The 25153-nt window shown below is 33.5% G+C and overlaps 1 protein-coding gene across 15 annotated transcripts in view; it reads left to right on the top strand.

Moving 5' to 3' along the window:
- The window catches only part of NBEA (neurobeachin), a 457966-nt gene that overhangs the window by 92177 nt on the left and 340636 nt on the right, over window positions 1-25153 (top strand). For all 15 annotated transcript variants that reach the window (XM_041719826.2, XM_041719812.2, XM_041719807.2 and 12 more), the window contains exons 6-10: window positions 2689-2815; window positions 7292-7411; window positions 11634-11780; window positions 18558-18755; window positions 19155-19288. In XM_041719826.2, coding sequence (XP_041575760.2) covers window positions 2689-2815; window positions 7292-7411; window positions 11634-11780; window positions 18558-18755; window positions 19155-19288 — 726 coding nt within the window. The remainder of the gene's footprint in view (window positions 1-2688; window positions 2816-7291; window positions 7412-11633; window positions 11781-18557; window positions 18756-19154; window positions 19289-25153) is intronic.

The raw sequence follows: 25153 nt of genomic DNA, 5'->3' as shown, positions 1-25153 counted from the left end.
AGTTATACACTTAAGGACAACTCAATATTTAAAATATCAGAACCAGTCGGGTTTGACCATAATGGAGATAAAATCAGCCCAGTAACCAATAAGGGTAGTAAAAGGAGAACATTTGAAAGATTTAGACGTTTCTTCAAGAGATATTCTTTATTTCAAAATGCTTTCTAGCTCTTGTTCGGAGTATTAGGATTCATTTTATAGAGTGGTAATAATGTTTTATCATATAAAAACATGTTGATGTTTACAATGGTTGGCTGTTGGTAATTTAAAAGAAAATATTATATTTGACATCTCTAATCAAATAATACAACACTGTCGGGACGTAGTGAATTTCTGTATTGTTTTATTATCCTTCAGAATGGGATTCTGCTAAAGGAAACCATTTTAGACCATTTTAGAGATGACTTACATTGCTGAGAAACAGATTTGGCATTGTGAGAGTTGCAGTTACCTGCTGAAAAGTTATTTGAATGGCATAAGGCCCTAAGGAGATAAATTAAAGTCTCAAACTATCTCACAAAACATTCAGTAGCTCTTATTGTGAAAGCTGTATTTTAAGTTTTTAACCTTCATTTTATTGCACTAAATTCAGTGCTGTGGTTGTGCAAGTTTTGTATCTGAGTAATGCAGATTTATGTGTGTATGAGTGATATTCTTCCATGAGGCTGTTAACTGCTCCTTTTGTCGATGGGTAGAGCTGCCTGTAGGGTTATTGTGGAAGCCGGATTATTGGCATGATCCAGGTTAAAAATAGTCTTCAAAAGATGCAGAGGAATGGCAGTGTTATAAAGTGTTCTCAATTTTGAGGTCAGTGATAATGGACAGCATGTAATATTTCTCTTCATTCTTGGGTTAAATCTTAGGTTTATTTAGAGAGGACATTGTACGTTTATTAAAGAAGTGCTTTTTTTTTTTTTTTTCTGCAAAGAGTTCTCTGGAAGCCCTTATTAAAGACAGTGGCAGGGAATAATGCTCCTTTTCAGCACAGCAACTTGGGGGAAGAGAAACTGTGTACAATGTAGAGAAGCAGATGAATGAATTAGGAAGACACAGTCTGAATTTGGAAAAAAAAATTATATACTACATATACTTTAAGACTGGAAGTAGGAACTTCTATGCAAGGATTCATTAGGATGCAGAAAAATCATCTACTACACCTGTTCTGTTTACTCTGTTTTTAAAATTAAATAAAAGTATCCTAATTCAATGCAACAAAAGTGTCTTTCCAGAATCTGAGAATTTGAATGTCTTTTTTTTTACCTCCTTTACAAATGCCCTAATGGGACATGGGTATCTAAGCTCTGATCACCTCAGGGTATAATCAGAACACCTATCTTGTAAAGAGTTTATTTTTTTAAAAAAGGTCATGGTGTATCAACTATTTTTTTGACAATGAGCAAAGAGAAAAATCTGATTTCTCCTTAAATAATGCTGTAGGTTTCTGAAGATGGAATAAATTCCACAAATATGAAAATTTTTCCATGTTGAAATCGATATTGTATATTTGTAGTAGGGTAGACTAAAACTATACTATTTCAGCAGCTATTAATGAAGAGGAAATTTGAACTTAGTGTTTGCATGTACCTTTCATTTCTTAATATTTCTAGGAAAAAAATAGTATAAGTGTTTAAAGAAAATGTTGCAACAAAGAAACCATTTAAAGTATTCTTTCACTAACATAAAATTATTTTATTAGTTAGCTACATTAAGAGAATGAGAAGGTATTAATTAGTGGGCTACAGGACTTTGTACAAATACTCAAAACTAGCAGTTTTTTTCCTTATATTTTCAAAGCTTCATTTCAGAATTCATAGATGAAATTCACCATCTAGACCTTGTATTTCAGCCACCGGTTATTTATTAAAGTCTAGAATTGTTATACAGTGTGCTCCATATTATTGATAGCAAACTGCTCTTCATTGTACTTGGCTTTTCAGAAGTGATTAAGCAACATAGGTGTAGATATGGACTTGCCTTTTTTAGATTGTTCAGTGAATTGCATTAATGAACTTTCATCAGTTACATTTGCTAAGTGTTTTTTAAGAAGTCCAGAATTGCTCTTTTAAATGCTTTTGATTACAAATATGGCAAGTATGAGCTTTCTGCATTATCTGTCTTTATGATATGTGTCACAAGAAAGTTTGGAAATCCTTCTTAAGCTTACTTTCTTAAAATTGCAGTCCTTTATCCATTTGACAAATGAAAATTAATCTACAACTCATATGATTAAAACTTCATATATCATTAGCATATCTTATTCATGTCTTGAAAAATAATTCTTGTGCATGATAATTATCTTGAATCCAAATTTATATATCATATTTCTGCATTGTTCTCAAAACTGCAAGGCATCTCATAGTAGTTCTGTAATGGATATTTCTTCACAACTATAAACAGATGTGAATTTAAATGATTAATTAAGAAGCTGAGGATGAAACATGATAGACATTATATTTACTATCTTGTATTCTAGGGAAAAAAAAAAGTACTGTTTTTTTAAAATGTAGCCTGGATTCAATTAAGTGCTGAAGATGAGTAGCTCCCCAAAAATGGTGGAAGAAAATTAGATTCACCATTCTGGGTACAAATTTATTTTCTTTTTCATGACAGTTTAAAGTAGTATTTAAACTTTTTAATTATAAAATAATATTGCTTTTCCCAATTTAATTAATAATTCTTTCTTTTCAGTTTCCGCACTAGCAAAGGTGTTGGGTATTCTGCTCATTTTGTTGGCAACTGCTTAATAGTTACATCATTGAAGTCAAAAGGCAAAGGTTTCCAGCACTGTGTGAAGTACGACTTTCAGCCACGCAAGGTAAGCAAAATGGTGCTTATAGTAAAGAGTAGCGCTGAAGATGTGCAGGCAATGTGCCTCTGGGAGGAGGGCTAAAATCCCTTTAGTGCTATAGTGTTAATCATAGTTCCTCATTTATAAATAACTGCTCTAGTGTTCATGCAGAGTTACAGTTCAGAATCAATTCAAGAGAAATGTAATAATCTATAGTGTATCATTTTATAAAGTCAGCTTGTTTTTCAAAACTACTGCTTAATTTTCTTCAGATAGAGAAGAATTGTGAGTATTTGTAAAATTGTTACATTTAATTTCTTAAATATCTTCGTTCTATTTCTGAAAATTCTGTACTTGGTAACTGTTGCCAGGTCTTGAAAAATTTTGCTGGCAATTCTAGAGTTTCATTGTCTGATGCTGTATGATATAATGCTCTGAACTTTCTTCCATTTCAGTGCTGTTTTAAGGTTTCTCATTTTTCGTAGTAAATCTTGATTGCATCTCTAGATCATTTTAGTGTTTATTTCTACTCTGCCTAGTAGTCCTAGGGGAATGATGATTTTGTGGCCTTCAGTGTTGCAGCTAGTTGACTGAAGCATTGACTTTTCTGTATAGCAAGCATTATGTATTTGTCACTGATACCAGTCTTGTGTATATTTTGCTATGAAGCCCATTTGTTTTATGGGCTTAGAATTTGTTTTTTTTCTTTTTTTTTTGAGAAACCAATCTCTTAGGGAGGGAATGCCATTGTTCACAGATCAACTTAATGTTCTACTATTTCTCTTGGTGTCTATTTGTGGTTCAAAATCACCAATTCTAATTTTGTCATGTAGCTTTGAGGTCACTTGTGTTTTCTTAAAACAAAGTAATGTATATCACTCGGGGTTGTATAAAACCTTATAAACACATATCTGCTGAGTCTAGTGGACTGAATTAATTCTGTTTTTCAGTTTTCCAATTTTATAGCCAAAAATGTATTTTGATGAAAGTTCAATTTTCATTTAAAGTATCATCTGAATCTAGTAACAAATATAATTGTTAACTTTTGTATTATGTTATTGTTCATCACCTCTTTGGATCTAACTGATCTTTACTTCTTGATGAGGAAGTAGTCTTTCATAGTTTAGCAAGATATGCTTTTGGTATTTTTTAATAGGAATGGCTAGTTTTCTTTGTGCCAACTCTGGAAAATTTTATCTTTTGCTGTTGAAACTCAAAATAACTAATTCTGAAATACTGGTACCTGCGTATCTCATTATATGAATACCAGTTTCAAATCAAAATCCACTGAAGTACATAAAAATATAACTCCCATGTTAGTTTTACATATCCCAAAAGTCATGTTTCTTACACTTTGGGTCATATGTTAGCCTTAGAAAGTATTCAAAATAAATACTCTAGAATATATTTTTGAGTTGTTTAATATATATTTTTCCATCATTAATTTGTCTTCACATGCATGTATTAAAGTACATAATGCATATTGGAGGAAACAAAACATGTCAGATAAAATTCTTGGCCCTAACAAAATTTATCTTGTTTAACGTGCAAATTGATTTTCTTCATGTTCTTTAGATATGACACTGATTTTGCTGTACAAGATTTGGATGTATAGATATATATTCAAAAAATGTGTACGCATTTATAAAGCAACTAATTGTCCTAATGTTAACAAGAAGGATGATTTTTTTGTTGCCATCAGATGTACCATGTTCCCTAGACATTTGCTTATAGTCACAGGTATTTCAGCAATAGAATTTGTCAGAATCATTGTCCTTAATAAACTTCTGAATAATGTGGTATGAAGGTTTTAAAAATTTTTTGGTGCATCACAATAAAGTAATAAATTCAAGTCATCTGTTCAAAAGCTTTTTGTAGGCAGATCAGAGTTGCTCTGTTCACATGAAATCTTTCAGCTATGTCATATGACACCATTCACAGTATAATATGTAATATTAATTTATAACTTTAGGTCCCAACTAGTGTATTTTATAATATTGTAAAAGCAAACATTTATAAAAATATATGGAGAAATTTGGTTTTCATATACCCAAATGGAAAATGTGGATGTGTTATACTAGCCTGACACCTTAACAGAGCTAAACTAGCTTTGGCAATGTTATGTTTAATATGTCTATACTGCCTTTTTGGGACTCAAAATTTATATTTTTGTGTAAGTAACCCCCAGTGGTTTTGCTCCCTTGAGTTTCAGCCTCAGCATCAATTCTTGTAAAACTGTAACAGGAAAGCAGTGTAGTCAAGAGCAAAGAGCTTTTTTTTTTGTTTGTGTTTCTAATCCGGAACACCTTTACTAACTGTAGCAGAGACAGAATTTCCACATCCTGGAATTACTTAGTGTTTGATGCCTCATCTCTCTGATTGTGCTGTCCTATGGAGTAGAAATATAACTTAGTGACTTAGCAGTTGGTGACTAAGCTTGACAGGTTTCAGCAGTAAACAAAAAATGAATAGTGAAGGGTCTTTTAGTACTACCTAAAGAAGCTCTTGTTACAGCAGAGGGAGGCATGGCCTCTGCATTTTTGAGAAAATAATATGGGGAAAGAAACTGCAGGTTGAATATGACAGAAAGTTGTATTGCTGACTTTGAATATTAGGCAAAAAAAAAAAAAAAACAAAACTGATTTTTTCAACTAAAAGTTGAAGTAAAATTGTGTCTGAGATCATACAACTTGGTGTGATTCATTGTGTAGTAGGAAAGTGCTGCCTCTCCTTTTTAAAATGTTTGCTAGTGCTAGAGAAATTGCCTAAATGCAGAAATACAAAAGACTATGAGCAGATACACCATTAATCACAAAATCCAATAGACTGTTTAAAAGCTCCTTACAATGTACCTGAGAACAGATTAATAGCAATGTATAGACCACTGTAACTAAAATGAAGTTCTTTAAGAAGCTGAGGTTGAATCCAAATTGGTGTGTTTTCAGAAATAGTTTGAAAGCCTTTTGAAATAAAAATCGCAGACAAAAGAGTTATGTTATTTTGGGGGGGGTGGGGGTGGGGAGGGGAATTTGAGGACTCACAAAAATTACTTTGTTCATTATTCCTGGAAAATAAGAGTTTCCATACATGACTTCACAAGCCAAAGCTGGAGCAGCCCTTCTTTTTTCAAGCATTGCCCAATAAATATGTTTGCTTGAAAACGCAAGCAATTAAATACTCTGAAGTATCACTGTATGATCAGCAGCATTTTTCTACCTTTTGCTTGTTGTATATTTAAAGGAGGAAAAATGAAAATATATTTTTAATACCTGGAAACAGATGTGTAAAATGTGTTCTCATATTTATAGCTATTATAGACTTGCAAGAGAATACAGCTCAATTTGATGACTACTGTAATGCTGATTGTCAAAATGTGTTTTGCTGCATGCTGTTTTGTCTGTAATTCTTTGCTTTGTCTAATTTTAAAATCAACATATGAAAACATCTACTTTTATTTTCTCTGACAGAGAGACAGAATTTTATATTAGTAGGCTCTGTATCTATTTATCCCAGCTCAGGAAGAGAGTCAACAAGACCCAAGGGTTGCAGAAGTTCTCTACTTTGGAAAAAGGGGACTTATCTAAACATGGAAATCAAAATATATTAATTGACAAAGAGACCAAATAATGGACGGATGATGAAAATGTTGATTATTATTCCAAATTATTAGAATACAAAAGGCTGTTTTTAAGACAAGCTGACATTTTCAGAGTCAATTGGATTGGAAGGAGATGTGTTGAGGCCGTCTGGTCTCTCCTCCTGCTTGCAAAAGGGACTCCTAGATCAAGTCGCTTTGGATTTTGTCTAGTTATGTTTCAAATGTCTCCAAGAAAGGAGGCTCCAGAGTTGTTCTTGAATTTATTTGTCATGGACATAATAATTCCTGTTAAACAAATTACGGGAAAGATCACCATAGTAGTACCTGGAAACACTAAATTGTGGTGCCTTCTCTAATTATTTAATGCATTTTTAATGAAATGACAGTTGTCCAAAATTTGGTGGAATGGTAAAAAATAAAGGAAAAATATTAGAGCGAGCGATCAGGATGACATCTTAACCTGGGCTGTAAAACTTGCTATTTTGTTTTTTTTTCTGTTTTTTAATAATTTCTGGTAGACAGCTGTGATGCAAAGACAGAGGTTGTGTGATAAGAATTTGTTAAGGTAAGAGCACATAGCTCTGGATTGCCTAGAGAAACTCAGCTGTGTTTTTTTACAGAATAGTGTTGAAATTAAATTGCACTGTTGAAATTAGATTGTATGTATACGTTTTTGCTGCTAATTTCGTAAAAGAATGAAGGTAGGTACATCATTATATTTAGGCACAGTTCTATTGACTGGACTTGAAGTCTCAATGACTTGAATTTTTAATTTTATGTGTTTGCAAGGACTCATCTTTTTGTGTAAGTTTATGAGATTGGTCACTAATTTCTTATGCCATTCATTAACTTTGTTTTATAGCATGAAATCTGCCCCTGTGTACTGATTTTTCATGTCTTTCCAGTGGTACATGATAAGCATTGTACACATCTACAACCGGTGGAGAAACAGTGAAATACGCTGTTACGTCAATGGTCAGCTGGTATCCTATGGTGACATGGCCTGGCATGTTAACACGAATGATGTAAGATCTTATTGGTTGTCCTTTCTCATCACATTTTGTTTCAAGAGTAATTCAAAATGAAAAAAAAGTTACTTTTTTTCCCAAGATCTTCGTGAATTTTGTATTTAAAATGTCTCTTTTATTCATTCTTATTCATGTACTTAATAAAATGTAATATTATTGACTTTTTGAGTTTTTCTATGCTTGTTGTCTCTTTCTGTACCTTTGACTTTGCAAAGTTTCAGAGCCTGGACCTAATGAAGCAGCAAATATTGCTCTTTCTGGCTCAAAGTTCAGGCTGTGGAAGGCAGACAAAATTATTTTCTTGTGCTTTGCCTTCAGCTAAATTTGTGAGAGAATTTCAGAGGTTCTTGATTCATCAACTTACTACACTTTTGTTATTTTTTATTTATAATATGGTTCTCATTTCTTTCTGACTACTATTAGGGATAAAGAAGCCTTAGGGAAATGAACTGTCTTTTGCTAAATTCTAGAGGCAAAATAGGATTTGAAAAGGGAGAGCTTAAATATTACATGTTAAAGTAGGAGAGCTCTGCCTTACAAAGGTTCTAATTTCCATTCTTTGAGGGTTTTTTTGGTAGCATTTTGACTTGCAAGAAAAGGCTAGCCTTTCAGTTTTGCAGAGCATGGTTTCTCCTTGATAATACAAATATTTTCATGATAGGTGAAATGTGATGACTGAAAAGCCAGCTGAGGTCTCAGAGGATCTGGTCTGGATTATTTGTTATGGTGTGAGGATCTGTAATTCTTAATGACAGATGCTTAGCAGGAGGAACTGCTCCTTTTGTTTGTATTTTCTTCACTGTATTCTTTTCCACTTTCTCATTCAACAAAAGTACAAGCTTTTCTTAGGGTGAAATTGGTTTGCCAACCTTTAGCTATTTTGATTTAAGTCTTAAATATGTGCTAAAGTTTTTATTCTGTCCACTGGATAATAGTCTATGAACATTATCATTAGCTCTCCATTTTTTTAATAACAAAAATCTGTTCTGTCAATAGTAGGAAATCTATATGAATGTAATGTATAAAATACGTAAAAGAAAAAATAGGGCAGCGTGTACATAGGATTCTTACTATTTTGCATTACCTAGGAAGAGAAGGTCTTGTTTTAACAATAACTTTCTTGTTTCATATAAAGCTTGACTTGTTAGAAGTATTCCCTTGAAAAGTCTTGAGCAATTATCCAGCTCATTTTGGTAACATCTACCTTCATACCCTTACACTTGGATATAACTTTAGTCTCCTGAAAGTTGTCAATAAAGTACCTTACCATAATAGATTTGGGGGAAAAGAAAACACTATGTAAATCAGGCAATCATTCTTCTTTCTTTACATACCATGTTGAGCATATAGTATTTATCAGTTTACACTGATTTAACAAGTACAAGTTGTGAAAACAGAAAGGGTCAGGAGCTGCATATTGTTGACCAAGTACATCTGACTGCTCAGTTGTTTTTATGGATGAATATTGTAAGATAATCAAGATGTAATGTTAAAATTGTTAAATGTGCTGATGACAAGATTTTTTATTTTCTCACCGTGTCAAATCTAGCACTGAACAATATGCATTATGATTAAACATTTTTAGACTAGCAAAACATTCATTACATTTACATTATCAAGTTTCACATTAAGGAACTGAATTGAATATAATTTTTTTTAAGCATAGGTTTTGTCTTGGTAGAGATTGTTAATTTATTTTATTTCTTCCCCAGATTGATTTTGCGTTACCATTCTCTATAATTTTTGTGAGGGCTTTTTCAGTATCTGAAATTTACCTCTTGTTATCCAAGCAAGAGCTGTAGAAAACCTCAGTTTACCATTTTCGTATGTAGCCTGGGAGACATGGAAGTAAAGATAGAGGGGGGGGAAAACAGTGAAACTCTAAAAAAATGCTTATTTATTACTTTATTTTAGTTTATTTTTTTCTTGTATTTCTTAGAATTCATTCTTATTTATACAAGGCCATGAATTTACTGGGTTCTTAACTATTTCTGTAATGTGGCCAGGTAGATGTAGGATATTATGTGATGTACTCATTATGGGTTCAGGTCTGCATTCTTCAAAAATATATGTTGAATTAAGAGATATGTTTTCATTATTTTGAGCCTTCATATATTAAATATTTGCAGTATGTTTCACCCAAATGTTAGAGGGAAGATACAAATTTGGATGAAAAAGGAGAAGACATTATTAACATCTTTGTTTTAGCTTTGTTTCTATTTTGAATGCCGCTGATACTCTGTTTTCATAGAGCCATTTTTGGCTCCAAATTCATTACTACTATTTAATGGAATATAAAACCATAGCGATGCCAATATTGATTGTTTTCATGTCCTGTGCAACATACCATGGCTAATGATAAAGGACTCATTGAGCTTATATTCCAAGGGGTAAATATAGCTGGGGATTTTGGCAAAAGGGTGAAGTGGCATGCATGGCAAGGTATAACTCATGTTTACAGATTGCTTGGCATCTGGAACAGAAGTGGATAAAATTACCAGGAAAAGAGGAGTTAGCCCTCCCCTTCAATTAAAATAAATGGGAACACCTAATGAAGAATGAAGTGTCAGAAATGGGAAAGTGTAAACTGGGAAGAATGGAAAAAAGACAGAAAAAGAAATTACTAGAGGCTAACAAATCTAAAACTTAAATATAATTAGAACTTAGAATCTGTTGAGAGCTACAACAGTTGTTGTACAATTAATGGTAACTAGAGGAATCCAGGAAAATACCCTTCTAATAGGCAGGAATGTAGTCTCAGAATATTTAAGTATCAACTAGGAAAAAGGTGGCATCAATACCTCAGACAAGTTCCTCAAATAACCATTGAAAAGGGCAATTGCTCAACATTAATTGATGTAACACTTTCTGACAGTAATGGCACACTGTCATGAAAGCCTTCAAGGCTTAGCAGCAGTTGAAAAAAGTAACTGAAAATTTTTATAAAATTTTGCCATTAGGATTACCAGGAGTCAAAGTAGTCTGTTTAACTGTCCATCCTGGATATGACTTTGTGAATCAATTTTAATGTAGGGTTTTTGCCAGAAGTTTTAATTTTTTTTTCAAAATTGCTTAAAAGAATAGAAATTCCAAGGGGAAAAAATTAAGAGCGGTAAATCAAAGGAGGATAAGTAATAGACAAAATCCTGGATACTTCTTCCCTCACCTGTTCTTAAAGCTGAGCTCCGGATCTTTGTCTGTCCTTACATCTGAGTCCCCTTTTCCTTGTTAACCACCTATCTACCTAGAGCAGTTGCTGTAACAGTTCACCATATTTCATTTCATTCTCTAGACTGACAAAAGTTTTCCTTAAGGTAAAATTCAGAAGTTAAGCCGGATGAAAAAGGAAGTTCCCTAATGCAGGTTCTATTGGCTCAGCTCAAAAAGTGATGTCAGATCCTTGTTTCCATTCAATAAAGCAGCTATGATTCAAGAAAGCTGAGAGAATAACCTTCAAAGATCCTTGAGCTTCTTCCTCTTATTCTTTTGTGCTGCATCATGTTTTCTGGTTTCTCAGGTCTTTGTTCTAAGTAGTTTTTTTTGGAAGCACCTGAAAAACTTTACCAAATCCTTGCAAAATAGACACAAAAAATCATTTCTAATCTGAAATAGTATGATGTGGGTAGACAGAAGAGCAGGGATAGTAAACAGCAGAAGGGAGGGATAGTTTTTGGAAGAAAGAATGGAAAATAACATTTCGTGTGTATTCTTGTGTGTCTTTTGTAAGGCAGAAGAGGATTTAAGATCAAATCATTATAGGCTGCGGTCAGAGAGGAAAAATATATAACATCTGCAAATTAGAAAAATCTGTATTTGTTTCCTTTTTTTCTCCTAGAGGTGTTCAGCTCTATTGGCACAGCAGTCAAAGAGGGCATTTCAGCTTGTGTTCTTGTGTATTAGCAGTAGGAGTTCTGAGTACAATTACAAGAAAGTTCAAGTGTGTCATATTCCTAGAAGGCAATAGGAGGGATTATTTGGTACTTGAATGTACTATTCTCATTTTCTCTGTTGTATGTTGACCAATTAATAGAAAACAAATCCTAGCAGCCAGTCACATGGACCTCTAAAACAATTACTGCTACAATATTTAAAATTAGGATGTTCACCAGATGCTAGGTATAGAGGATTGATAATGGTTTGTTTATCTCTCTCTTTATTTGTGGCTGTAGTAGTTGTGCATTAATACTATTTCATTATTAATTGCCTTTTTCTGATACAGAGCTATGATAAATGTTTTCTTGGATCTTCGGAGACTGCTGATGCAAATAGAGTGTTCTGTGGCCAACTTGGAGCAGTATATGTATTCACTGAAGCACTCAACCCAGCGCAGATTTTTGCAATACATCAGTTAGGACCTGGATATAAGGTAATACCAGATTTGAAGAAGCATAAATCAGGAAAAATAAAATGATTGAGAGACATAGTTGGAAGAAATGTGAAACCTGTGAATATTCCTAATAGAATTATGTAGATTTTTTTCATGTGATTTGTTTTCAGCAACATAAGATTACTTTTTCAAGTTTCCTAACTAACCCCAATTTTCTACCATCATCTTTTTGAAAGATTAAAGTTTTGTTTAAAGCATAGCTGAAATATGTTTGTATGGGAAATTAATTACTTTGGGTCATAATCAGATTAGAGAAATTTTGTATTTTTTAGAGAATTTTTTTATTTTAGAGAAATAACTTTCTTCTCTACTGTTTGTATTTGAAAATGTGAGTTAAGGCAGATTAACATTCAACAAGGCATAATAAAACAATTCTGTTCAAATGCATGGTTTCAGACAGTCCTATTAAGGTAAAAGTTGAGCTTTTTGCTCATGCTTTGTCACTGATATTGAGGGGAGAGATTGGATAAATTAATGGTGCATGCATAAATTTATGTCTCTAGTCTTGGAATGGGTGAGTAGTGTAGTATTTCATTGAGAAAAACAACACAGATACTTCACAGAAATCTGCAGAAACTCCTTTGCTGATTGATAATACTTGAAAATTAATCTACCACTAGGTAGAAAAAAAAAATGAATTTCAGTTTATACTCTCAGGTGTTTCCAAGTTTTATTTTTTCTAATTTTTTAAATTTCTGATTTCATCCAAATTAATACGTATCATTTTTCAGTACATTTTTTAGTACATTTTTCAATACATGTCACATACTCTGAAAATAAAAACTTGTAAAAGTCATAAGTAAAAATCAACATTTAGATTCTAATAGTTTTAATTTTGTGTGTAGAAAATGCATACTCTTAACTTGATTTTAGTTAGTATTTGAATGACACAGGCAGCTGAAACTATCTTTTGTGGTATGTATCTAGGTAGTGTAAATAACCATGTATATATCAGGATTACATGGAGAAGAAGTCTATTGCATATAGTTGATGGTTAGAATTTGCCTCGAAACTAAAAATATTAAGTCAGTTAAAAAAAGTCCATCACCTGTGCAAACAAGGAATATATTATTCCAAAATTTCTACGGTATTTTGTTTAGACAAATATTTCTGCACATATTATTTAGTCCCACAAAAGAAATTAATGTAGCCTTATATTAATAATAAATGTAGTAAATATTTATTAGTTTAATAAATTACTGAGTTCCAGTATGCAAAAACGTACTGGAGTGATATCAAACCAGAATAAGGCTGTCATGTGTTTCAAGAAGTGCAAATTACTATGTAATATTTTTTGATTGTTCAAGGGGTTGATAAGGATATGAGCTTTCACGCTAAATGACATTTCCAATAGTTACTGCACTGACCTTATTACAGTTGTCAAATTTCCCTGCTTGATTCATAGGCTTCCCTTAAATTACATTTCTGCACACCTGTAGCTTCTTAGTGATTTTTTAAAAATGTCATCTATATTTAATTTTTTTTGGGAAATTCTTCTTTTGTCTGTCATGGTTTTGGGTTTGGCTTATGTACATTTAACAGTTAATGCCCCCTTGCTCTCTGAAGGAATTTTCTTCCTTGTCTAAAAATCTTGAAGTATATTTTACCATTTAATACCAGATAAAAAGAGCAGGCTCACAGAGCAGTACCCTAGAAATAACATTAGTTTCTTTGACTTTCTTATTCCCCCCAAAAATAAGACAAAACCTAAGATTTTTTTTTTTTTTTTTTTACCTTTTTCTAGCACAGTATCTGCTCACAACCAAAAAAGGAACCATGTCTTGTAATGTAGAGATTTCAGGACACCCACTGTAGCTTTCACTCAAAGCCTGCCCGTTTCATATCTCATTTAAGGTTATTTCTGTAAATCCTTTCAGATTCTGTGCTGATGCAAAGGTCCACCAATTCAGAATAATTCAGTATGGGATTTAATAGTCTAAAGGAGCCTCAACTGACATAAAGTTTGTGTTCCTGAACATTAGAGATCGTGTTGTCGCTCTTATACAACTTGCTGATGCAAACTGGCCTTTCAGAAACTTTTCTTAAGTAGTTCACTACATTTTCTGTTCATTCTAATTCTGTTAGCCAACGGTTCAACTCCTCCTAAAAAGACCCTAGATGAATTGTGAACTCCAGTTGTGCCAAACTTTTCTGCCAAAGAAGTATTATTCAAAAAAAAATCAAATAAATTTTTTCAAAATAATTGAGATTTTTTTGGAAAACATTTTCATACAGATCTGTTTTCCTTCCTATGACAGAATATGGTGGTTCCTTTTATTCAAAATTCATATTTTGGTCTATTATATCTGAGGATCTGATTCTTTAGGGGAAGTGACCATTCCTCTACCTACTTTGCTCATGAGAGGAACCTGATTTTTGCCTCTCATTCATCTGCCCTCACAATCATTCATAATGCCTCTAGTCTATTGACTGCCATTAAAACCTCTGGAAAACAGAGAAATATGCATAATCTACCAGCTTACAGGACAGTTTGCACATATTTGTTAATATACATAGTAAATAATGTTGTGAATGACACCAAAGCCACAAAGTTCAGGACAAGTGAGAGCTTGATCTATAGATAAAAATACTTCTGTTTCAATTTGTCCCACTCCTGTTCTGTGGTACAGGTAGGAGCAACATATTTTAGGACTGGCTGGAGAAGTCATTAAACTAATAATGTATCCAATAGTTGTATATTTATGTATAATGTTTATATTATTTATGGCGCATAACATTCTTGTATAGAGTGTAGTAACATAGAAACAGTTCATAGTCCTTCCATGCTGATCTTGCTCAGCATGTTTGTATGAGTGCATTTGGTTATAACCAGCATGCCCTAGTAATAAAATTTTTTAAGAAAATAGATGTTTTCATTTTAAATACCACATTTTCACTTGTAGACAAAGGCTTTTTCTTAAAAGAAGAGGTTTCATTTTGTGAGTAGCAATAATGAGAAACTGACACTCTTAGTAGCTATTGCAAAGAAATTACTCGTAATCAAATTTTTATGGTGAAGAGAGTCAAATACACTGGCAATAGAACCGTGTGATTTGTCTCATCCCCATTAAATCTTCCCAAATTAATCCATAATGTATCTTGAAATTTGAAACTATGTTTAGTAGAAATATATTACAATTCAATATTTGCATTCCCAGTTTTTGTCTGTAATAAAGCACACTCATTTTGAGCCCTGCCATTGCTGAACAGGACTTTTACCTACTCTGTGGACCCTTTCAGTTGTTAGAGATTGAAGAAAGAAAAAAGGAAATGAGAGCAGCATCCTTGTTCTCACTGTGCTTTCCCTGCTGCCCATCCTTGTTCCCAGGCAGCAAAGAGAGGAGAGCCTGTCTGTGCTGGGATCCCGAGGGGCTGATAAACAGAGTGGAGGGCAGGGGAGGTAATGTGAGAGGAAGAGATGCATCTGATACCAGTGTTTGGTACTGTTTATAAAAGCCCTGTTCTAATCTGTGCCACTCCTCTGAACCCTCCCACAGGCATTTCAAAGCAAGTTATCAGATTATTCCATATGTTGCTTCTGAGTTTGTTTTTTATCAGTGCTGCAATACCAATCATTTTGTCACATAAGGTTGGAATAAGAATACACTCATTCATGAGTGTATTCATGTGTATTCATACAGACACAAAATAGCACCAAAAATTCAAATTTGCTTAAACCAATTATATAGGACAAGAAAATATTTTATGTATGATTGCTGAACCTACAGGGGCAAATGTAGTGAATAGTAATTCAGGAAGCTGCAGTCTTGCTACTAAAGGAAGAGGGAGAGCTGCTGGTGATCAAGCACAGATTCTTTTACTGGAGAATTTAGTACTGAAGTAATTCTCATCTCTCTCCATTATCTCCTATTCCTATAGGAGCAGCAAACATACTTTATATGGATCCTGTATATGTATTTTTACCTTATATAGAGTATGTTAAATCCATGGCTATTTCTTTCTGTCTTGATGCCCTCACACTGCCTGTGCCAGACCCCATAGTTGCATATACACAACAGCCTCTACTAACCTCCTGTGGATGCATTTTCCCATGTCCCCAGTACATTGACCCTCTTTCTGTGGATCAATGCTAGTAATAAAGAAGTAGCATATATCAGAATTTTTAGCCTCTCTTTACATTCTGTTACAATAATCTTTTAGGTTAGGAGACTAGAATTTCCAATTTATGATCACTTTTGTTAGGCTTTGATGGCAGAACATTCCTTTAATTCTTGTTTCTTTCTGCAAAGAAGTGTGAGGCAGTATTATGTTGATTCATAATTTATTTGTCTGACTTTCAAATAGTGATCTCAAATTCTTGCAGCAATTAAACACTGACAATGGGGAGGTAAAATAATGCAAAATGTGTGTATAAAATTTATTTAACTTAAGCAGTTTAGAGCATTGCAAAATTTTATGGTAATGAAATTATAAGATTTTGTGTTGAAACACTTTATAGTTTTTCATAACTTTGCTACTTAAGTATGTTAAAGTGGAAGAACCTTATGAGTTTTGTACTCAGAAAAAGCTGAGAGGCATGAAACATTTTCAGGATAATAAGTGTTTTCATGTGGTAAAACATTAAAATACAGTACAAGCATCATGTAGATGTCTTTGGAAATCAGCAAAATCACTAAATTGTTTATCCTCTGCAGAAAGTGCACACGTATTTCTATGTATAGTTAAAATGTCCTCTGGGTTGAAATACATGTCCCCTTCATCAGGACAAATCCATAATCTGTAGCAGTCATTTCCTGATAAGTGAGATGTAGGCAGCCATATCAACAGAGAACTAGCTCTCAAGTTCTAAGCATAATATTCCTTCTTTGTGAATTTCTTCTTCAGTAAGTAGTGTAGCACAATAGGAACACATTTTTAGATTAAAACATTTCATGCTGAGGGCTGGATACTCACAGTGTGTTATATTGGTGTTTTTACTTTGGATTTGTTGTAGTCTGATCCTTTGGGCTTAATGAATATCACCTATTGCAGGATATTTGAGTTTTATCCTGAAAGAGATCTCTTTGGCTCTGAACAGCTTTGCAGTATGAACAGAACAGTAAGTGGGGACTGCTGGGTGTTTCCCTACAGAACAGACTCCTAACCCAAATGCAAATCACAGAATCACAGAGTGGTTGAAGATGTAGGAAGCCACTGCATGCTGGAGGTCCTCTGGTTCTCCCTGCTCAAAAAGGATCACCTAGACCCAGTTGCCCAGGACTATATCCTGACAGTTTTTTAATAAGTCCTAATACAGAGACTCTATACCTTGCTGGGCAGTTTCACAGTGAAAAAAGTGTTTTCTAATGTTTAGAGGGAGCTGTCGTTTTTCCAGTTTGTCTGGTACCTTTTCAGCATTACAGCCTCCCTTCAGCCGGGCATCACCAAGGCTGGGACAGTGCAAGATTGGGACAGATGTGCTCCAAGGGTTCTCCAGCAGCGCCAGTCAGGTGGCCAGTTTGCTCAGCTTCTGGCCCACATACAAAGGGGTGCTAGTCAGCAGACCTTATATTGCTGTGTCAGTCACTTGAGCAGATGCGCTTTCCCATTGTTTGGCTGTAATCAAAATAATTTTTTTCAGGGTTTCCAGCAGCCCTGAGAACTCTGGGGTTTATGGGGTTGCATCAATGGTAGGAACCTATAATGTGTTTGGAAAGAGAAGATGAGAGCTTATAAATTGCCTGTTTTTATTTTAACATAGATAACAAAAACCCCAGTCCTGTTACTTTATATAGTTTCAATGATAGAGGATTTCATACTGCAGGGGGAAAGGGGATGTTTGGTAGGACCAAAGGGATAAAGAGACTTGTGATCATCATATGCAGTGAAAGCAAGGGAAATGATTCATGTATAATCTCAGAAATAAATTATTTTAAATTCAGAAAATATTTTAGCAATAACATTATATATATACACATGTACTCACACACATATATTTGTGTCTTCATTTACAATAAAATGGTGGTAATTTCTACCAAATTTGCTTTTCTTGTATCAGTAGAACACTGTACTGTTACTACTAGTTATCTTTTTGCCACTGTTAAATGATTGTTATATGCCAAGTAAATCTGACAATGCTTTGCAGAAATCTGTCTTCTTGTGCTTTACTGATATATCAGTATTTCCAGAAAACTTAATTTTAGATCAAATATGAATCATGATATGTTAAAAAATAACAAAATTCTTCAGTCTTCCTTGGAAAAGCTCTGAATTTGAGAATAATTAATGTGAAATGTGGCATTTATTATTTATTTTGGATTTTATTGTAAGTGGCTTGTTTGTATTGTCTGTTAATGAAGCATGGTTTTTAATGTTGTTCAAAAATAACTATTCTTTTAAGCAACATGGTATAGCATTTTATATTCTAATTTGAATTAATTGTATAAATAAAATGCAGCACGTTTAATTTTTTTATTATTTTTAATGTGTTTTATGCTTAAATTTTATTTTAACATATTTATGGTTCTTATGGTAATGTGTGTTTTTTAAGATAATTACTTGTGAAACTTGTAAACACTGATGATGAAAGGAGAGATAATACATGAAATACCAAATAATGTATTGACGCATTGATGTGGTGTGACTAGATAGAAGCAAATCTATCTCATTGTTCAATAGCATTAGGCTAGTGGTCAATGCAAGCAAAGTTTAGCAGTTTATTTATTCCCTCTCAACTCTAATGTAGTTTTTTGCACATCTTGTGGCAAGGAATTTGTCCAAATTCATCACTTTGTAAAACTTTTGGGTTTTTTTCAGAGCACATTCAAATTTAAATCCGAGAGCGACATCCATCTGGCTGAGCACCATAAACAAGTGCTGTATGACGGGAAGCTCGCAAGCAGCATCGCTTTTACCTATAACGCGAAGGCCACTGATGCTCAGCTATGCCTTGAATCCTCACCAAAGGAGAATCCTTCAATTTTTGTACACTCCCCCCATGCTCTCATGCTTCAGGTTGGTGCTGCTAAGTTGATGTTCTATGATTGCTCTTGGCTGAACATCACAGACGGTTTGTCTGTTAGTGTACAGAGATTGCTCTTTTGTGCTCTGTCAGCTCTTAATATAACTTTCATTTGAAATGTTCTTTCTTTGCTCCATTTCTAAAGCAAGGAAAAGAATATTCCATAAGAAATACAGACTTCATTCTATAAGGCACAGTTTACCATGATACTGAAAATTTTCTGTTTAATGTTTGCTTTTAAATATAGTTATTATAATTGAAGTATACATGTTGAAACAAAATTTTTAGAAGTCTGCCCTCAAATCTGTGTTAAAGTATTTCAAAATTATATTTTTAACTGTTCTTTTAAAATTGAGATTAATTGTGGGTTTTCCTTTATTTTATGTTTTTAGGATGTGAAAGCTATTGTAACCCACTCCATTCACAGTGCAATTCATTCCATTGGAGGGATCCAGGTTCTTTTTCCTCTCTTTGCCCAGTTAGACAATCGACAGCTGCATGACAGTCAGGTGGAAACAACAGTTTGGTAAGTATCTTTTAACCAAGATAGAAACTAAATTAAGCTTACAAATTTTTCCTCTTTTTTGGGGGGCATATTCTCTATTTTTTTCTACATTGTACCCTTGCTTCTTTTAAAAAATTATTATTTTTTTAAAAAGTAGTTTACTGTACAAAACTCATATGATTAAATAATGAATTCAAATCACTCTAGAGTCTTTAAGGGTAGTTTCATGGCAATTCATCCAACTTCTGAAAGAACTCATTATGCTTTTACTTGAGAGTACAATTCTGTTTACCTTCTCAAAGTCTGTGTCATTTGAATTCATGTTTCATAACATTCAAAAATTAATTAATATGTGATCAGAAAGTGATAGAGCTGTGACCAGACATTTTGTGACCATATTACAATTGCAATAGTGACTGGAGATGTGACAAGAGAATTTTAAACTGGGACCCATTAACTTTCTCCTCTGATACTATGGAAGACACCTCTAAGTTGAAAAGTCTTCATAGATGTTAAAAACCAGATGTTGAAAAACACTACCTAGGAGTCTGTTACTACCCATGCTGACTTAGAATCATAGAATCCTTTAGGAAAAGACCTCTAAGATCATGGAGTCCTACCATTAACCTAGGACTGCAAAGTCCACCACTAAACCACATCCCTAAATGCCACATTTGCATGTCTCCTAAATATCTCCAGGCATGGTGACTCCTTTCTCAAAATTAGCTCAGCAATTATTATTTTTGAAAAGATCTCTTGCCATGTGCGTGTTATAGCAGGTGCCTGTCCTGCAGCACCAGATAGCTAAACTTCTCCTGAAAAATTTTTGGCCTAAATCTTTGAGGGTAACAAATCTGAAAGGATAATGCTGAACAACTGGTATGGTGTTTCCCTGGAGGATTATTTGTAACCAAAGCCTGATAGAAAGCAGTGTTTAGGGACAAAATAAGCTGGCTTTTCTATTTGAATTAAGGGACAAAACAGGTATGTAATTCCAAGCACGTGGCTTTTTTTCCTGCTTATAATATTCTTCTATTAATTATTCTGGATGTTTCTTATTGCACTTGATAGTTCAGTTAAAAAACAGTTAAATGAAAAACAATTAACTAATACTAAAATTGCCAACAAATTGGGAAGACAGAAAAGCGGATTGTGTATTGGTTACTGTGGAATATTTATTTTTTTAAGTCTCTTTTGTACTTTGCACTGAAGCATTGTAAAGTAAGGGAAATAGAAAAATAAGTGCTTGGTTTGAAATAATCTTGGAAAAAAAGCACTGTATTTTTTTAATTTACTGGGAAAGCAGAAGACTGAAATGCTTTATTATAGTTTAAGGAAGGTTATGTGTGTATATGTCCCCACATAAGAATAAAATATATGTTAAATTCATTTATGAGTTGAATCTGTAATAGATGACAAAGCAATAACTAGATCTCTTTAAAAATGAATAAGTAACATAATGTAACTTTTAGAAGTTGAGATAAAGACTAATTCTTCCCAAGTGTGTGGTCTAACATTTCTGAGTTAGTTGAACTGTAAGTAGAAAAAATTTTGTTTTTTAATAAGTCAATGCGTTTCTTCTATAATTAGATTATATTCTGAAAAGAGATCTGTAATTCGTGGTGCTATATGATTGTACAAATGCATAATACAGGAGGATGTGGTCCTAACTCAAGAAGATATTAAAAAAAGTTTAAGCAAATGGCTGCTTGATGAGATATAATTTTTATGTTTATAGGATATGGTTTGTGCATTATTTTCTCATATGTTATTTAGTAAGATATAAGTTTCAAGAAAAAGAATGCTGGAAGTGAACAAGGAAATAGGCAAATAAAAGAATAAAATATTTTTGGGATCTAAGAAAGGCGCTAATGGGGAAAGAATGCTAAATTGGAGTCTGTGTCACAAAATGTTTTGCCTGTAAGCAGAGGTGACCTGCCTCTCTAGTTCTCTCACACAACACCTCACTATTCAGCTGACTCATGGTTTTGAATGACACCTGATTAGTAGTCTTACTAGCTTCATCACAGATTATGAGAAAACAATTGAAAAGGCATAAGAAAGAAATAACTTCCCCTTTCTCTTCAACAAGCTTTCAGAAAGAAAAAAACACATTTAAACTGGAAGTTAAGGAAGCACTTTAGAGAGCTGCCAATAGCTGTAGCTCATAGAAATGTTAATTGTTGGCATAAAATTTTACTTAATACTACTTTATCTGTTTTATGCTATGATTAATTATCTACAGTTATCATACTAACCACCTGTGATGGAGTTATTCATAAAATCTTTTTGTATTACTTTGCTATGATTAATTTTCTATAGTTATCATACTAACCACCTGTGATGGAGTTATTCATAAAATCTTTTTGTATTACTTTGGAGAAGCTGAAAATACAAATAAAGGATTTTTATCTTTATGAAGGATTCTTTCCCAAAGAGAATCAGACAAAACAAATACCTGTATTATTCTCTTTTATATAGAGTCTTCAAGTTAAATTGTCTGTAATTAATAATCATACTTAGATCAACAAAGCAACATGCCTACCTTAGCTAAAGTTGCTTTTTGTAAAGGTAATTTGTAGAGATAACTTTGTAATACATGATCCAAGATGAAACATATTAAGACAAATCTGACAGAGATAATTATGGTGGGATGAGGAGTCTAGAGAAACTGATCTGTGTAGTGGTTTAAAAATAAAATAGAATAAAAGAACAAAAACAACAACACAACAAACAAAAGCCAAGGCAAATTTCACTTTTATCCTAAGGGTGCAAATTCCTGACTTCTAAGGTACTTCTAAATAGTATCATAACCAATGGAGGTACTGCATCATCATGCTTTTATCACCTTTTTTTAATCCTGCTTCTTAATAACAGAAAACTGCTTGATTTTTTTCTGATAAATTAGTTATATTTTCAGTAATTATCGTAGTTCTCTGATTTAGTGTTGGTTGACATATATAGCTTCACTTTCTATCTATATCCTGGCTCCACTGCAGACAAACTGATGTGTTCTAGGAAGGGTATGACACAGAAGAGATGTAGGAATTGGGCTGAAGTACTCTTTTTATCTTGGCATGTTGTAAGTAGGAAAGAATGGAGAGAAATTTTGTGTTGCAGTGCACAGATTTTTGCTAGTTTAATGTGCAATGTCAATTACTGTTCAGCAATGTGATGCATGTTGGTTCCTTGTAAGTTTGTTAAATTCTGTTTGAAAAATTGTTCAGCTTAGTCTTCTCATCAATGTTATTCTCCCTCTGTCAACAACAATCTTTTTAAAAGAATTATTTTGGCAACCGGTTTCTGCTGATAAATATTTTCATATCTAAAATCTTCAGGTTTAATTTATGTTCAGCTGAGAAAGTTAATAAACAAATTGAGTATCCATAGAAATTGTTAACAAAGTTCTAAATAGAGTCTTCCAAATTAGGCAGATTAAATTCTTTGAATGCAATATTGAGGGGAAAAATACATTACTTCAGTATGGATTTTTTATATCTAGATACACATTTCCTTGAGGTCAGTCTGACAACATGAGGAAAGAGTTTTGAAGAGGCTGGGAAAGTTTATCTGAGAATTCAAGCAGATCAGATGCTCTCTGGCATAATAAGTAAGGTGAAAAACATTACATGTGAAACCAGTGTTGTGTCCAGCACCTGTTACTTACTGCACTTTCATTCGCCCCCTGCTCCAAAAAGGAAGTTTCATCTAAAAGAAGTCTAAGCAATGTCTCTGAGGGAAAAAGTCCACAAAACAAACCCCAAGCCATAACTACCATACAATTCCCCACCCCCTTACCCAAAAATAGACCTCAACCCTACAGACAGCATGTAGTCTGTTTTCTGCCTATCTCTGACCATCTTCAGGTAGTAATACCTTCAGTTCTGTACATGCAGTGAGAATTTTAAAAACTTCCATTTTGGTTTTATAGTTCTATGAGTTAAAATATAGATCTTTTACTTAATTTCCTGCATAATAATGTGGGCAAACTGCTAGTTATATTCAATTATTATGTTAATTTTCATCAATACTGTGGTTCTATGCAGTATTCATCTCAAAAGTCATTGCACCTCTATGTGCCTGCCAGATGGTTCTCCTTAACTGCTTCATTTTCTGGTACTTGGATTTTTTAATGTGCTTGAAGGTGTAATGATGCATTCATGTGTGCTATCCCAAGATTTGAATTACTATATACTGCAGTCAACTCTATTATTTATGGTGGCAATCTTGGATAATGCAGAAGGATTAGAAGTTAGAGTTACTGCCTGCAGACCTGCGCTGACTCTGCAGAGCTGGATTGAGGTGTCTTTATGTGTCTGGATCAATAGATGTTAAAAGCCATTTTGGAATTAAGTGAAAGCATAGCTCAGTCACAAAAGAATTGGCTAAATTAATACATTTTCCTTAAACTAGAGATACTGGCATCACTGCAGTATCAGCTAAGGTAGCTCTGTGCAGAGGTAATGTGGACAGGCAGGATTAATTAGTTCAGCCATAGCCAGCATAAAGATGGTTGATATCTAAGAAGTGATATTTGGGCAACGGCTACGTGTGAATTACTACACTTTTTTTAGTCAGTCTTACATAGAAGCAGCTGTTTCTGTGTCTGTGGCATGGCTAGGTATAAAGTGGTCACTTGTGTTTTCTGAGTTGACATGGTCTATGGGTGCTTAAATAGAGGGAGAGAGGGAAAAACCTTTATTGTTGTGGTGTCGGTGTCTTACAACTTAGATTCAGAGTCTATCAGAATTTCTAACAGTTGCATAGAGATTGCATTGATAGAAGAATAACTTTAGCCCATGAGTTTACATCTAGATCATAGAATGAACAAGTAAACTGAAATAAATTTAAAAGCTTTTGACAAAATACTTCTGAGATTATAAAATGAACTTAAGTCTGTATATGGTACAAAAATCTTTAAAATCCATTTTAAGAATATTTTTTAACATTTCAATATAATATTAACAGTATTTGCTATTAGAATTTGAATTCTAATTCTGCAAAGATGTATGCTGTATCTTGCCTTTATGCATAATGGCTCATTGTCTTAAGTAATTCATAAGAGGATGCGGAGTTTGTCCTAGAGGATGGTAGTAAGCACAATGTATCTAAATGGAATTTTCTTTCACCTCTTTAATTTTTAAAGAAATATATATTTAAATCTTCAACACTTTATGTGAGCTGCTTATGGATTTTCATGTAGTAAAAATGATTAGTTTCCTATTTTAGATGACAAATACAGTAGAAACTTTTGGTTAGGGTGAGAAAAAAATTGATGCATGTAATCTGGTTTGAAGTGGATGTGACAGCTTGAAAGACTGTTTTGATAAAAGCTTTGGAGTACTGTAAATAGATATTATCTATGTTCTTGTATTGCTGACACTCTGTGGAGCAGTCTATATGAGATTTTAGATGGATTATTATCACCATTCAACAATGAAGAAAGACAAGGCACTATTTCATGTTCCCAGCATGTACTTTGGCTACTCTCTGTTATTTTGCATGGCAGCCTTACTCAACGAATAGAATAAATCTTGTCTTCCTCAGCACTTTGGTTAATCCATGACAGCACCAAAAAATAATCAATCTTAACATTTATTTCAAAGTACGAGATTCTATTTGAAGAGTTAGTGAATATTTAGATGACTAGATACTGTAAGTAAAGTTGAAATGTTTCAAATGCAGAATGGATATTTTCTTTAAGTCCCTTTTTCATACCTGCAAAATCCAGTTTGCACTCTTGCCTGTGCCTACTACCTATGTAGTGCCTGTGCCTACTGCCTATGTGAGAACTTTTGTGGTTGCAGACACTTGTCTGTACAGTTAGGAACTGTTACATCCACTTAATTTTTAGAAAAGGCATAATGATCTTGTGTATGCATTGTA

The sequence above is a fragment of the Taeniopygia guttata genome, chromosome 1 (genome assembly GCF_048771995.1).
Source record: "Taeniopygia guttata chromosome 1, bTaeGut7.mat, whole genome shotgun sequence".
NCBI lineage: Eukaryota > Metazoa > Chordata > Aves > Passeriformes > Estrildidae > Taeniopygia > Taeniopygia guttata.
The sequence above is the reverse complement of the archived record's forward strand: the minus strand, read 5'-3'. Positions and strand labels throughout refer to the sequence as shown.